The sequence below is a fragment of the Pleurodeles waltl genome, chromosome 6, assembly GCF_031143425.1.
Source record: "Pleurodeles waltl isolate 20211129_DDA chromosome 6, aPleWal1.hap1.20221129, whole genome shotgun sequence".
NCBI lineage: Eukaryota > Metazoa > Chordata > Amphibia > Caudata > Salamandridae > Pleurodeles > Pleurodeles waltl.
Genome location: NC_090445.1, coordinates 610,777,187 through 610,793,406, shown reverse-complemented (window position 1 = coordinate 610,793,406; position 16,220 = coordinate 610,777,187). Strand labels below are relative to the sequence as shown.

Sequence of the window (16,220 nt, the reverse complement as noted above, 5' to 3'; positions counted from 1 at the left end):
AGAGGAAGATACTGGGTGTGAAAGAGTGAAATTAGGAACACAAAGCAAACGAAAATAGAGATTGAGAGAGGAGAGTAGAATGATTGTGAACGAGCTGAGATATTTAGAGAGACTGGGAGAGAGAGCGTGAAGACAATGAACGAAGATCGCAGGGTGTTAGTGGATAGACTTAACTACCATGAAGGTAGGCAGAATCCCCTTTCAGGCGCTCTTGAGCAATGAGATAAAGGGAGGTAAAGGGTGGATATGATTCAGAATAATCGGCATGCAAATAAAAAAAGCACATCACATCGACGTCATGGAGGAGGCCTCTCTAGGACTGCCAGGTATCAATGCTTTTCCACGCCAGACGGATGAGCAGATGAATCAGAGGGGATGGAGGGGGACCTGCCTGGGCGAGCGCCCTTACACACCTAGGACTGGGCTCTGACTAAGAGCAGGCTGCCTGAGGAGCTACCCGAGCATGTGAGTAGCCTCTGAGTAGGAGCCGTCGTCTCACTCTCAGCCTCCCTTTGAATCCCTATCGAGCAGCCTCTCCCTGTCCCCTCGCCCTGCCTTACTATCACTATTCCCTCTCAATGCACACGAGGTTACCTAATAGCAGTGCAACATATCTTACAGTAGATTCCTCAAGAGGTGTTGTTGGGCCGAGTGGATTACAAGCCATTATATCTTTGCCCCAACTGCGTGAAACAAAACGATGGGCCAGCTTACCTGGTAGCCCCATGAGGACTTAGCATAGTTACTTCGGCCCCCTCCGAGGTTATAGTTGTCGGACATGCTGTCATATGCAGACCCTGGCAAGAAAATAAAAGAATGGTGGTAAGATTGAAGTAGGCAAGGGTTTACAGGAGAAAGACTACAGTGTTTATTAGTGATAGAGTGTCAGAAACATTGAGACAAACTCATTCCTTCTATACCCCATGAACATCACCATAACATTATTTACTCAACTTGTTACTAATAAATGAGATTCAAGGCAGATATATAACTATGCTGCATGCAAACAATTCTAAGGTGACAAACACCATGAGACAAACATCATAAAATAGAAAACTAAAACAACTTGAGACCTGCAAGCTAAGCTCAGAGAGCAGAGCCCAAGGGAGCAGGTGAAGAGACCAAATACACATAAATGTAAAAGGTTTAACACAGCCAAGACCCACTGAGCAGAGAGCAAGAGAGCAGAGAGTACATGAAAAATAACTAGAGAGAAAAGACAGAGAGAGGAGGCCCCCAAAGGAAGATAGGATCAGTGAGCAGAGGCCCACAGAGCAAAGACCAAAAATGGCAAAGATTAAGAACGCAGTAATAAATGGAGAAACGAAACGAGCGAATATCAATGAAACAAAAATGAAAGAGCAGAGTCTAAGTGAAACTACTGTTTAAGAGACCGAGATCCAAAAGACCTACAGGCCAAAAGACTAAGGACCCAATTAATATGTTGGCAGACAGGGTGCTTCCTTTGAGACGGAGTACCTTTTTTGCTAACATAATGGTCTACCCAACAAATTTAAAAGCGGGCATACCATATTTTGGTGATGGTGGAGGCTACTCTGTGCTGTGGCCAAACGTTTCAGATGACCTGAGTAAGGTCCGCCAAAGAATACCCTATATATCTGCCCACCCAATTTAGATGGGCAGACATATAGCTGTTATTTTACTTCCCGTCACCGCAAGGAAAACCGTGGAAGTAAGAGACAGTAAAAATATAAATATGCCCCCTCACCCTGGAAGATGACTCCGAGGGTGAAGGGGGCATTGTTTTCCACTTTTAAAAAATCCTACTTTGGAGATCTGTTTTTGACAATAAAAAAAACGTTGTAATTGTGCTGCATGGCTCTGCCATCTAGAAAGGTACGCCGGCCCTACAGACATTTCTAAATTTGGATGTCGGGACCTCTGCCAAGGGGGAGGAGTACAATACTCAGTTGCCCTGGCAGAGGGTGGCCCGCCTGCCTATTTTTAAAGCAGGCTCTAAGTGAGCAAAGAATAAAACAGCAAAGATGTCCATGGCATCAAAGAACGAAACAGAAAATACCAAGAGAGACGAAAGCAATAGAAGAAAGACAAAGGGATTATACTTACCAAGAGAGGGAAGAACCACTAAATTAGCAGAAATTCAGAGATGGGAGATCCAGAGCGCTTAGGCAGTAAATCGAAAGACATGAAAGCAATTCAAGGACCCTGAGATTATGAGGCAGGTGTCAAATTCTATCATGAGAGCTAACAATGACATATTTACAAAGAAAGGTTTAAACAAAGAGGCCAAAAACAGACCACTCTTGTTTTTGAATACTTTTGATAGCTACTAAGATAGAAGATACCAAAATAAAAAAGTCTGTAAACATGATACCCATAGTCCAGGACACTAGAGGGTCGATTACGAATTTGGCAGTCCCAACGCGGCACCGCCAAACTCACGGGGAGGATGCCACCACAATGGTGGCGGCATCCCCTACCACCCTGTTACAAGGTTTCAGCCAGTCTGACCTGGCTGACCAGCAGGAACCTTGAAATAGAGCGTTCCCGTCGGCAGTGCTAGGAGATAGAACTCAACTCCCTCAAAGGAGCCGAGTGCTATCTTGTAGCCTATAAAGCAGACAGTGCGCATTCTGATGGTTCTGAGCAGTGGGGCCCCTGCACTGCCCATACCATGGACAAAGCAGGGTCCATCCCCTCACCGTAGCCCCCACACTTGTTCTCTGCCAGCCTTTTCATGGTGGAGAAACCGCCATGGAATAGCTTGTGGGAATCAAGGTTGTAATCAGTCTGGCAGCGCTGAGTTCAGATTACAACCAAGACTGCCGTCAGCCCATCGGGATCTTGGATCATGGCAGATATGGTGGTACATTGATGGGTCCACCCGCCAACCTTGTAATGTGGCAGTCGGACAGCCGCAGCGGTCCAATCGCCACCGCGAGTCTGGCGGTCATGTGACCACCAGACTCGCAATCAGGCCCTAGTCTCTGTTATAGAGAGATGGTCAAAAAGAGACAGTGTCTCATAAAAGCTGTCTATAGCAATGTGAAGCTCTGAAGGTGTAAGGCAGGTCATAAAAATCAGTAGGGTAACAGTGCCTAAGATAACAACACCCAAGAGAGCAGATGTCATCAAACTATCACCTTTTCTTGGTAGGAGTGGGCATGGCAGTGAGAAGCAAAAACACTACTTGGAGATGGTGAGCTGCACTACTATATAAAAGAGTCATGTTCCATGATCCTACTCTTGTAGAGTACTCAGTGGAAAACTCTTTCAGCATTGAGCATGCCCACAGCCATTCAGATTTCCTGTGTGTTGAAAAGCTCTTGAGGTTGGTAACAGGCAAAATGTGCAAATCACCACCCAGAGTATCAGTCCAGTCAAACAGGCAACAGCATTTTAATTTCAAACCACAACTTTAAGAAACAAGTGCTTAAAGGGTTATGGTTTTGTTTGTAATCAGGGACCAGAAACTGCGGTTACAAACAAGCTTTACCAGTGTCTATGATATGGTGCAATATCCTGTGCTTGTTTGCATACGGCAATGCAAATGCGCTGCTTTGTATAGACTCCTACACGCTGGAAAGTATTATCACCCATGAAGTTCACACCACCTTTCTCAGCTGATAAGACACCAAACTACATTCCACTCCAACCCCCCTCCCAGCTGAAAAGCTCTAAACGAACTCAGTTAAAATGTGACCTGTCTCCTTGTATTGTAGCAAATGCCATTATTATGTTATTTTTTTCTAACCTGTAGCCTCTGACAACACAGTGGCATGTTATTCAGAAGTTGTGCTGAGAGATACCCGTGTGCTTGTATTTACTTGTCCTATAGTTTAAATAATGTGCTGCAGTAAAATGTTCTAAAGAGTAACGATGCATTCGGCAAGTGCAGTGGCACCAGGGCCCAGAGGGATGAAACCCCATGGCTTTCATTACTAAGCCATGGGGTTGGGGCTGAAGTTCCCTCACTTGCATTACAGTCCACATTACCTTTGCTTCCTTGTTGATGCTACAGTCAACACCAATCGCACTGCTCTGTCTAATACCTGTCATTGACACATAAATGGTATTCAAAATGGAGACCCCCTCCATTGACTCACCAAATCATCCTGAAGTACAGTAGGTTAAGAACAAAAAACTATACCCGGAAAAGATTGTGTGAATTAACTTCAATACATATTCCAGTTTTTTGGAAGAACAACATGAACGCTTGCACCAGCCACAAATTGGCAATGATTGTTAAATACCTGGAGGCATCAATGCACAATGCAGAGTCCCTTACAAGGACACTTTGGATCAAGAACAAGAGGCAAGGACACAAGTAGAAGGAGCGACTTGTGGGATCACCGAAACAGAGACATGAAAACAGGAAGACACACACAACGGATGGAGTAACAGAGACACAGTAACAGAACCCAGACTGCATTGCAATTGAGTATTGGTACTGAAGTACACAGAGGGGGTCATTCTGACCCTGTCGACGACCACGGAAGCACCGCCAACAGGCTGGCGGTGCTTCCATTGCTATTCCGACATCGGTCGCCCAGCCGGGTCCGGCGGTTTCCCGCCGGATTTCCCCCGGCTGGGAGAATCCTCCATGGCGGCGCTGCTTGCAGCGCCGCCATGGGGATTCCGACCCCCTTCCCGCCAGCCTGTTTCTGGCGGTTCTCACTGCCAGAAACAGGATGGCGGGAACGGGTGTCGTGGGGCCCCTGGGGGCCCCTGCACTGCCCATGCCACTGGCATGGGCAGTGCAGGGGCCCCCTAACAGGGCCCCAGCAGGATTTTCACTGTCTGCTTTGCAGACAGTGAAAATCGCGACGGGTGCAACTGCACCCGTCGCACCCCTGCAACACCGCAGGCTCCATTCGGAGCCGGCTTCAATGTTGCAGGGCCTTTCCCGCTGGGCCGGCGGGCGCTCTTTTGGCGGTCGCCCGCCGGCCCAGCGGGAAAGTCGAAATGGCCCCCGCGGTCTTTTGACCGCGGAGCGTTCTTTCGACTGGGGAAGTTTGGCGGGCGGCAACCGCCGCCCGCCAAACTCAGATTGACCCCCAGAGTCTCCAGCCACTGGTAAAGTGGCCAGAAAGAGACAGGAAGTAGGAGAACCTGGACAAAAGTGTAACAAGAAGACACAGGTCCTGGAGTTGAGAAATTTGTTGACGTGGACAATAGTACACAGACAAGGGGATGCAAAAATAAGGACAGTTCACACATCCACTGGTCACGTGGAAATAGGTAGGGTGTTTGTGAAACAAACATTTGGATGCAAGAAATTAGGTCTTGAGACAGGAGACAAAGACAAACTAATAACAGAACATTGGCACTACACTCAGCCTCAAGGGGGTCAAAAACTGAGAGGCTGAAGGGGGCATGGCACAAACACCGAGCTATAGGAGAGACGTGGGCAGAAGGGTAGAAAAGAAAACCACATAAAAATGGCAGACTCAGCAGGCACCAGTAAAGAGTTCAAACTTTAACACAACAAGCCAAACTAATACACACACTGTGTACCATGGCATTTAATGCCACACGTGGCCACACTTCCTCACATTGCAGAAGACAACTTCAGTTTGTAACACTCCAACACTGCCTTCACCACTATACTCAATATGATCCAACAACGCATAGATCTACAACTCTCCATGCTACGTAATATCATACATGCTAAACACATTCAACAGACCTCACCACAAATAGCACAACGCTCTGGTCCACCATTCACTACATTCCACATTATGCAACAAATGAACGAACAATACCACAGTAAACCACACATGCCACAGCTGACCTCATTATATAATCTTTCACATCACAACACATCCCATCAATGGATCACGTCACAGTGCTGAACACCACAACTCACTAGTCACCGTCTGCCATGTACTACACAGTAAAAGTCAATTCATCAGCATAAAAATAAGGCAGCATTTTGGGAAGTATGTGGAGGCAGAGCTCACAAAACGTAGGGAGGCCTAATACAGACCACAGGGGAATCTTTATGAATTGGAAAAACTCTAGCCTACTTATAAACATTGTTAATGTGACTATTGGAAATGGTAGTCATTGCCCTAAGTAAAATTTCTGTTAAATCAGTATAATAGTTCGTTTATTTGAGCGCTATGGCGGAGAACCGTGTTTATCCCCCTTCTTCAAACGCACCCATAATAGGGTCTTTCTACTGGCGAAACAATCTAGATCAATGACCCCATAGCTAGCTCAAGTGGTCGTGTTTGAACTGATAGAATATTTAGAGTCAAGACAAGGGCTTTATAAAAGAGTATAGATGTTTGAAAAGGTCACCAGAAGTCAAAGCCTTTTCTAGAATGGTAATCTGAATGCATTTGTGATCAGAGAAATTATGAAAACTACAAATTATCATGATTTCAACGAAAATACTCCATGCAGGACCATTATTAAAAAAACAAAAACATCGTATAGAAAAATAATAATAATAATAACATCAAAGTGTAACTGATATCAGCCACAAACACCTTGCTATAGAAGGGCACCGAAAGCTAAAGACACATTTACTTTTCAAAGATCAAAGGTTGATAAAATCACAAAGGGTGGGGGAGCAATCCACCTGTCTTTTATCAGACAAGCACAAATGCTTGTATTTACGCCTATATCTCTGTGAGCTGACTGCTAGCAAATATTCGCACTGCAAACATCCTGCAACCTTGCAGCGCCGGGCAGCGGTGTGCCTTCCAGAGTGACAGAGAGTGCAAACAGGAGAAGGCCCGACGGGTCGCCAAGCTTACACTCCATCTCTTCATGAGAGGCTTGAACCTAAGATCTTTGGACAACATCCTCATGTTAAAAAATACATGTGCACAAAAGAGGTTGGCTATCAAATGCGTATATGCACTTTTTTACTAACACAATATGTTGCATGTGTAATGTAATCACATATGCAGTGACTTTTACACGGAAATAGCGACCTCTCCTGAAGCCATTTTTATATTATATGATTGTACTGGCAATCTTTTTTTGTGGGATTCCAGTGACTTCGCTGTGATTTTACTGATACCTTTTTATTTGTTTTAATTGCTATTGGGGGATATTTGGGGGTGTTGGACTTTTGCTTTTGCAGGGTCATCCCCAGACTTTTTTGCCTCCTGCCTCCTATATTTTTCTGACATGTTGCTGTTGGCTTTTCAACTCTGAGCACTTTACCACTGCTAACCAGTGCTAAAGTGCATATGCTCTCCTGTTTAAATTGTATGTAAGTGGTTTATCCATGATTGGCATATTTGAATTACTAGTAAGTCCCTAGTAAGGTGCACTAGAGGTGCCAGGGCCTGTAAATCAAATGCTACTAGTGGGCCTGCAGCACTGGTTGTGCCACCCACATAAGTAGCTCTGTAATCATGTCTCAGACCTGCCACTGCAGTGTCTGTGTGTGTATTCTTACACTGTAAATTCGACTTGGCAAGTGTACCCACTTGCCAGGCCTAAACCTTCCCTTTTCTTACATGTAAGGCACCCCTAAGGTAGGCCCTAGGTAGCCCCAAGGGCAGGGTGCAGTGTATGGATAAGGTAGGACATATAGTAATGTGGTTTATATGTCCTGACAGTGAAATACTGCCAATTTCGTTTTCACTGTTGCAAGGTCTGTCTCTCTCATAGGATAATATGGGGGCTACCTTTAAATATGATTAAAGTGTAGGTTCCCCTAGAGAAGAGATGGACAGGTGGAGTTTGGGATCCTTGAACTCACAATTTAAAAATGCATCTTTTAGTAAAGTTGATTTTAAGATTGTGAGTTTGGAAATGCCACTTTTAGAAAGTGAGCATTTTCTTGCTTAAACCATTCTGTGACTCTGCCTTGTTTGTGGATTCCCTGTCTGGGTCAGTTTGACAGTTGGGTTGTTTTTCACCTCACACCAGACAGTGACACAAAGGGAGCTGGGGTGTGATCTGCATTTCCTGATTAGCCGTCTCTGCTAGGAGGGAGGGGTGGAGTGGTCACTCTCATCTGAAAGGACTGTGCCTGCCTCTGACAATGCTGTCTCCAACCCCCTGGTGTGTGTCTGAGGCCTTGCCTGGGCAAGGCAGGATTTCACAAGAAGGTGTGAGTCCCCTTTGAAGGAAGGTGACTTCAAAGACTAAAATGGGTATAAGAAGGGCACCCAAACTTACAAACTTCAGAAACACTTCTGGAATCAAGAGGAACCTCTGCCTGGAGAAGAGCTGATCGCTGAGGAACAAGTGCTGCCCTGCCTGTGACTGTGCTTTGTGGAGCTTTCCTGCAGTGCTGCTTCTGCCTGAGTAAGAGGGCAAAGACTGGACTTTGTGTGCCTTCCATCTTGAAGAAGAAATCTCCAAGGGCTTGATGTAGAGCTTGCCTCCTGTTATTGAAGTCTCAGGGATAGCAAAGACTTCTTCCTGCCAGCACCTGGAGTCTCTGGAGAGACCCCTACTCTGCTCTGTGGTGCCCTTCCAGTTCCTGGGACCCTGAAAGGAGAGGCTGGCAGCCTAAGGACAAAAATACACGCACCGAGCGCCGTGCGGAGAAAAGATCGACGCGAATCCGATCGCGGCTGAGAAAACGACGCGACGCCGGCTCCGCAGCTGAGAAACGACGTCGCAGGAAACGCGACCGGAGAATCGACGCCCGGAGCAGGAGAAACGACGCGCAGCATCGCTGACGAAGGCTGAGAGATCGCAACCAGCGCCGCGGGACTTTCGGACCGTCGCGTGGCTGGCTTTTTCGACGCGCCTCGCCGTGCCGAGCTGTTTTCGACGCATATAACCGTGCAGGGTTATTTTCGACGCACACCGCCCGTGCGGGGTTATTTTTGACGCAAACCAGGTACATTTACACGCTAGCAGCGCTAGTGTGTTGTTACAACTACCTAAAGACTCTTTTTATTTTAAACCTTTAAAAAATCATAACTTGACTTGTGTATGTTGGATTTTTGTCGTTTTGGTCTTGTTTTGTCTAGATAAATATTTCCTATTTTTCTAAACTGGTGTTGTGTCATTTTGTAGTGTTTTCATTAAGTTACTGTGTGTGTTGGTACAAATACTTTACGCCCAGCACTCTGAGGTTAAGCCTACTGCTCTGCCAAGCTACCAAGGGGGTAAGCAGGGGTTAGCTGAGGGTGATTCTCTTTTATCCTAACTAGAGTGAGGGTCCTTGCTTGAACAGGGGGTAACCTGACTGTCAACCAAAGACCCCATTTCTAACATTGGTGACCAGCGGTCGGGATTGGACTTGTATTTGTACTTGATACAGTAATTAAGTGTACACTACTGTTTTGATCTCAGACCACTACGTGACCACATACTACTTGTTTGGTGATCTTTTGATTTTTCTCTTAAGGACTCTTTTTGTTCTACTTCCATGATTTTGCTGATCCCTTGACTGATTCTTTTTACTTCATTGGGAACTTATTTTCTGCCTTTGGAACTTTGCACTTGTGACCATCATGTCTCAATCTGGAGATGCAACAGCTGGAGCTGTGTTTGAAATGGAGAAACTGAAGGAGTACTCAGTTGCTCAATTGAAACAGTTCCTTAAAGATCTTGACTGTCCCACTGAGAGCTCCACCAGGGAGGGGGAGCTGCAACAGGCACAGAGGGCCGGGGTGACAATCAAGAAGGCTGGAGGGCACACAGAGGAGGAGAATGTGGGTGGGGAAGTGCAGAGGATACACAGTGGTGTAGTGGAGGTACCTGTTACGCCTGGGGGGAGGGTCCCCAGGAGGGATGGCAGGGTGTCACCCAAGGGTCTGACTCCTGAAGAGTTACAGGACAGACAGGCAGAAAGGGTTCGCCGGTTGGAGGCAGAAAAGTTGAGGATGCAAAGGGAGTATGACAAGTGGGAAGAGTTGGAAGTAAGGAGGAGGAACTTAGAGATTAAAAAAATGATTTATGCTTACGAGCTTAAATTGAAAGAGCTGGAAGTCATGAGGGCTGAGTCCAGCTGGAATGGTGGCAGCAACAATTGTATATCCAGTGATGCTGCAGAAGTACACATGCCCAGAGAGGTGGTGCCCTACTTGAAGGAGGGAGTTAACACACGCCAGGAGGTTCAGGGGTATGAGGTAGCTCCAGTGATGCACAGGGTCTCTGAGGTAGATTGGGGAACTGGCATGGGGAGTCATATTCCTACTGGTGGGAGGGACACTCTACTGACTCTAGTTGAGAGTGACAGGGAGAGGGGTTCCCCCCAAGTAGAAGTCCTGGTTATGGAGTGTGAAGACATCCCAGAAGAGTGTGGGTTGAGTGTCAGGGACAGTCAGGTACTGTCTCACCAGTCTCAGGAGGGTGATGTGGGGTGCTTTGTCAAAGCAGAGTCACTGGATGGTTGGGTGAAGGGTACTTTGGTTAATTCATGTGAGGGGCTGAGTGATGTAATTGCTGGAGAGCATATGTCTAGTCCTTATTTTCCAGAGCTATGCCAACACCAGGTGGAGTGTGAGTTCTCTGACCCCAGGGAGCTTACAATGGAGGCAGACTTCTGGGTGAGTACCAGAGAGTCTGAAGAGGCATTTGGGGGTGCTCCTGAGAGGAGTGGTCTAGGTAGTTCCCAACCAGGTGAGGTAGGGAAGGATTGTAGTGTCCCAGGTAGGTCCCAGTGTAGTGGGATGGGTGAGGGACCCCATGTCCAGTCTCAGAGGAGAGGGAATGGGGATGGGTTGAGGCCCAAGGTGCCCGAGATCCGGTCCCAGGTCCTGGAGGGTTCCCTGCGGGAACCCCAGGAGGGGAGCCTAGCCTGTACCATAGGGCCATCTGTTGAGGGAGACCCCACAGTGTCAGGAGAACTTGGGGGGGCGGCTGTAGCCAGCGTCCCACCAGTTCTGGTGTCTGGCAGTACCACTCCTAGTGAGGGGTTGCAGAAGTCCAGACAGAGGGTTGAGAGGGGGTTGCGGACCCCAGTGGAGAACCTGGAGGGTCAGGGGTCAGCTCTGAGTGCAGAGCCCCCCAGGAATGACCTTGGTGAGACCATTTCTGGGCTGGGGGGAATCCAGACTCTGTCAGATGGGCAGAGGTCAGGAGACCTGCGCCAGCCAGACTCTTGTATGGCCCTTGGGGAAAGTGTTTCCCTTGTGGGGGGTAGGTGTGCCCCCCAGGAAGTCCTGGTGCGCCAGGCAATGATTCAACCGCAGGATGGTGACTCTGGGTTGAATGATCAGGTTCAGGGGGTAAACTCTGACCTGATGGGGGGTAAATGTGCTCCCAAGGAAGTCCTGGTGTGCCAGGCAATGGTTCAACCGCAGGGTGGTGACTCTGGGTTGAATGATCAGGTTCAGGGGGTAAACTCTGACCTGATAGGGGGTAAGTGTGCTCCCAAGGAAGTCCTGGTGTGCCAGGCAGTGGTTCAACCGCAGGGTGGTGACCCTGGGTTGGATGACCAGGTTCAGAGGGTAAACTCTGACCTGGTAGGGGGTAGGTATGCCCCCCAGGAAGTCCTGGGTTGCCAGGCAGTGATCCAGTCTGTGGGTACAGACCCTGGATTGGGAGGCCAGGTTAAGGGTGCCCCCCCTGACCTGGAGGAAGGGGCTACTGCTAACAGTGCCCCTACCATGTTGTCTTCTGGGGGGGTCACTCCTAGTTGGGTGGTTCAGGACCCCAGAAGAGAGGGCAGGGGGAGGGAAGCCTCACCCCTGGCCCTGGTCCAACCTGAAGGTACAGACCCCAGGTTGGAGGATCAGTTGCAGGTTAACATCCCTGCACTGATGGAAGAATTGTGCAGGACTGCTTCTACAAGCACCCTGACAGTTTTTGACTCTGGGGGTGCCGCTTCTGCAGGGAGGGTACAGAGCCCCAGAGGGGAGGACCAGGGTCAGGTTAACATCCCTGACCTGGTGGAAGAGAGAGTGGTCAAAGGGTGCCAGGCACCTGGGGCTACCACCCCCCACTCTCCACAGTCACAGTGGTTAGAGAGGCCTGAGGTCGGGCTCTCATCCCTGACAGTTGTCTGGGGCCACTGCGGCTTGCTGTCCTGGTGGACAGAGTTGCCCCTGGGGGGGGGAGGACGAGAGTCACACCCCGGGGGTGGAGTGGGCAACACCACTGTGTTGGCCCTGGTGGTACTATCTGCCCATTGCAATACATCTGTGAGCAAAGTAAAGTTAGGTGTTGCACAGATGGTGTCTGTAGATGTGGAGAAGGGTTCCCCATGGGTTAGCTTAGTGGGCCCTGAGAGTATGGACAGAGGGATCCAACTGGAGTCAGGAAGGCGTAGAACTGGAGCATGCCCCTGCTGTTGTGGGCCTGGGTCCCTGTTCTATCGCCCCAATCAGGGAAGTACATCAAGGTATTGATTGTTCTCCCCTGGCTTTAGGCTGGTAGGGGGTCGTGTTGGACTTTTGCTTTTGCAGGGTCATCCCCAGACTTTTTTGCCTCCTGCCTCCTATATTTTTCTGACATGTTGCTGTTGGCTTTTCAACTCTGAGCACTTTACCACTGCTAACCAGTGCTAAAGTGCATATGCTCTCCTGTTTAAATTGTATGTAAGTGGTTTATCCATGATTGGCATATTTGAATTACTAGTAAGTCCCTAGTAAGGTGCACTAGAGGTGCCAGGGCCTGTAAATCAAATGCTACTAGTGGGCCTGCAGCACTGGTTGTGCCACCCACATAAGTAGCTCTGTAATCATGTCTCAGACCTGCCACTGCAGTGTCTGTGTGTGTATTCTTACACTGTAAATTCGACTTGGCAAGTGTACCCACTTGCCAGGCCTAAACCTTCCCTTTTCTTACATGTAAGGCACCCCTAAGGTAGGCCCTAGGTAGCCCCAAGGGCAGGGTGCAGTGTATGGATAAGGTAGGACATATAGTAATGTGGTTTATATGTCCTGACAGTGAAATACTGCCAATTTCGTTTTCACTGTTGCAAGGTCTGTCTCTCTCATAGGATAATATGGGGGCTACCTTTAAATATGATTAAAGTGTAGGTTCCCCTAGAGAAGAGATGGACAGGTGGAGTTTGGGATCCCTGAACTCACAATTTAAAAATGCATCTTTTAGTAAAGTTGATTTTAAGATTGTGAGTTTGGAAATGCCACTTTTAGAAAGTGAGCATTTTCTTGCTTAAACCATTCTGTGACTCTGCCTTGTTTGTGGATTCCCTGTCTGGGTCAGTTTGACAGTTGGGTTGTTTTTCACCTCACACCAGACAGTGACACAAAGGGAGCTGGGGTGTGATCTGCATTTCCTGATTAGCCGTCTCTGCTAGGAGGGAGGGGTGGAGTGGTCACTCTCATCTGAAAGGACTGTGCCTGCCTCTGACAATGCTGTCTCCAACCCCCTGGTGTGTGTCTGAGGCCTTGCCTGGGCAAGGCAGGATTTCACAAGAAGGTGTGAGTCCCCTTTGAAGGAAGGTGACTTCAAAGACTAAAATGGGTATAAGAAGGGCACCCAAACTTACAAACTTCAGAAACACTTCTGGAATCAAGAGGAACCTCTGCCTGGAGAAGAGCTGATCGCTGAGGAACAAGTGCTGCCCTGCCTGTGACTGTGCTTTGTGGAGCTTTCCTGCAGTGCTGCTTCTGCCTGAGTAAGAGGGCAAAGACTGGACTTTGTGTGCCTTCCATCTTGAAGAAGAAATCTCCAAGGGCTTGATGTAGAGCTTGCCTCCTGTTATTGAAGTCTCAGGGATAGCAAAGACTTCTTCCTGCCAGCACCTGGAGTCTCTGGAGAGACCCCTACTCTGCTCTGTGGTGCCCTTCCAGTTCCTGGGACCCTGAAAGGAGAGGCTGGCAGCCTAAGGACAAAAATACACGCACCGAGCGCCGTGCGGAGAAAAGATCGACGCGAATCCGATCGCGGCTGAGAAAACGACGCGACGCCGGCTCCGCAGCTGAGAAACGACGCCGCAGGAAACGCGACCGGAGAATCGACGCCCGGAGCAGGAGAAACGACGCGCAGCATCGCTGACGAAGGCTGAGAGATCGCAACCAGCGCCGCGGGACTTTCGGACCGTCGCGTGGCTGGCTTTTTCGACGCGCCTCGCCGTGCCGAGCTGTTTTCGACGCATATAACCGTGCAGGGTAATTTTCGACGCACACCGCCCGTGCGGGGTTATTTTTGACGCAAACCAGGTACATTTACACGCTAGCAGCGCTAGTGTGTTGTTACAACTACCTAAAGACTCTTTTTATTTTAAACCTTTAAAAAATCATAACTTGACTTGTGTATGTTGGATTTTTGTCGTTTTGGTCTTGTTTTGTCTAGATAAATATTTCCTATTTTTCTAAACTGGTGTTGTGTCATTTTGTAGTGTTTTCATTAAGTTACTGTGTGTGTTGGTACAAATACTTTACGCCCAGCACTCTGAGGTTAAGCCTACTGCTCTGCCAAGCTACCAAGGGGGTAAGCAGGGGTTAGCTGAGGGTGATTCTCTTTTATCCTAACTAGAGTGAGGGTCCTTGCTTGAACAGGGGGTAACCTGACTGTCAACCAAAGACCCCATTTCTAACAGGGGGCATTTCTATTTTTAACTTGCACTCGGTAGCGCCGGCGCCCGCCCGTGTTCAGAGGCTTCCGGCTGCTCCGTTTTATTTCTTTCCCTTCTTGAGTTGGGCCATTTCTGGCCCGACATTTTTGTTGGCGGTCTAGCGGTTCAGATCCTCTGGGCCAGGCCAGGCATCCCGCATGGTTTATTTAAAGCCTGCCGGACGCCGGACACACACAGCGGACAAGCTGCTGGTGCGCCGAAGTCCGCGCCCTGAAGTGCCCAGAGCCCAGAGATGCTGCTCCTCCCATTACCAATAAGTTGACCTACTCTTCTTCGCAATTACTGGAACTCAGAAGCACTGGGCCATGTCTGGCCCCTGTAAGTACTTTGGGCCCCATGTTCCCTCTCCATGCCCTAGTTGCTCTTGGATGCCCACTGCTGCCTTGGGTAGAATGTTGCTGCTCAACTGCCGTTCCTTACCAGCCCACTCCCTACATATCTACACTCTCCTAGAAGACCTCCTACCGGATGCCCTGTTTCTTACGGAAACATGGTTGGGTGAAGAATCTTCAGTTGAGATCTGTAAATCTCTGCCTTCTACTTACTCTATAGTGCATATAGATAGACCTCTTATGAGAGGTGGCGGCATAGCCATTATTTATAAAAGTACCATCAAGTGTGTCACATCGTCTCTTGACATTCCAGACTGTGAATGACCTTCTCTCTATATTTGTCGCCCACTTTTACTTTCTCTGGGATCCTTCTCTATCGGCCTCCGGGCTCCTGTGCCAGCTTCTTAGAAGCCCTACACGATGTTGCGGCTAGCCTCATCTGTAAATTCCCTAACCTAACCATCCTCGGGGATTTTAATATCCACCTCGATAATGCAGACTGCCCTTTGCTAAATTATTGTTAGCCTCTCTTATTGCACTTGACCTAACTCAACATGTAACTGAACCCACCCACCTTAAGGGCCATACCTTGGACATCATATTCAGTAATATTTCTGATCTTACCTTTCTATCTCCTCTGCCTCTATTCTGGACAGATCATTCTCTTTTATCATTTGCTTTCCCTTATAATGCCCCTGGGGATCTTCAACCCAGTTTTGGCGTATCTGGTCGAAGTTGGTCTCTAGTGATTGGCACAATGCACTTCGTGCTTCTTTTATAACTAACAACTTTTCCGCTTCGACTGCTGCAGATTCTTTCGATGAGTGGATCTCTTCTTCCCTTGATCCTATTCTGCCTATTAAATCAAGAATAAAAATATCCTCTCATAAGGCCAAACCTTGATTTTCCCCTCTTTTACTATATCTGAGGATGAACTGTAAAAAGCTACAGAGAATCTGGAGAAAGAACTATAGTCCCTCTGCCAAAGAAACCTATAGGCAATCTATTAGACTTTATCATCAAAAATAAAAGCAGCTCAGTCTACATACTATGGCACTAAAATAGAAAAGTCCTCCAGATCACAGAAAGAAATCTTTCAGATCTTTAAAGAACTCACCATAATCCCCATGCCCGCCTCTTCTATAGAGGTATCCACTAAACATAGTAACTGATTGGCAGCCCATTTTCAGGACAAGATCATCAAGATATACTCTGGGTTTCCTTCCTCTTCCCCTCAGGAACCCTCAGATGATCAGGCCACTGATCCCTCTCATTCAGGGATTTTATTAACTGCTTTTTTACCCCCATACAGATGCTCTAACATCCAATCTACTTCTTAACATTACATCTGGTTCCCCCCTGGACCCCGCTCCTCCATCTATTCTTTTGCAGGTTTCAGACATCATTGTCCCACCTCTCACAAGCATACT

General features: G+C 48.0%; 1 protein-coding gene across 2 annotated transcripts in view; it reads right to left on the bottom strand.

The window, feature by feature from the left end:
• The window catches only part of PKP1 (plakophilin 1), a 160,526-nt gene that overhangs the window by 114,360 nt on the left and 29,946 nt on the right, over positions 1 to 16,220 (bottom strand). For both annotated transcript variants that reach the window (XM_069238897.1, XM_069238896.1), the window contains exon 2: positions 715 to 797. In XM_069238897.1, the coding sequence (XP_069094998.1) occupies positions 715 to 797 (83 nt within the window). The remainder of the gene's footprint in view (positions 1 to 714; positions 798 to 16,220) is intronic.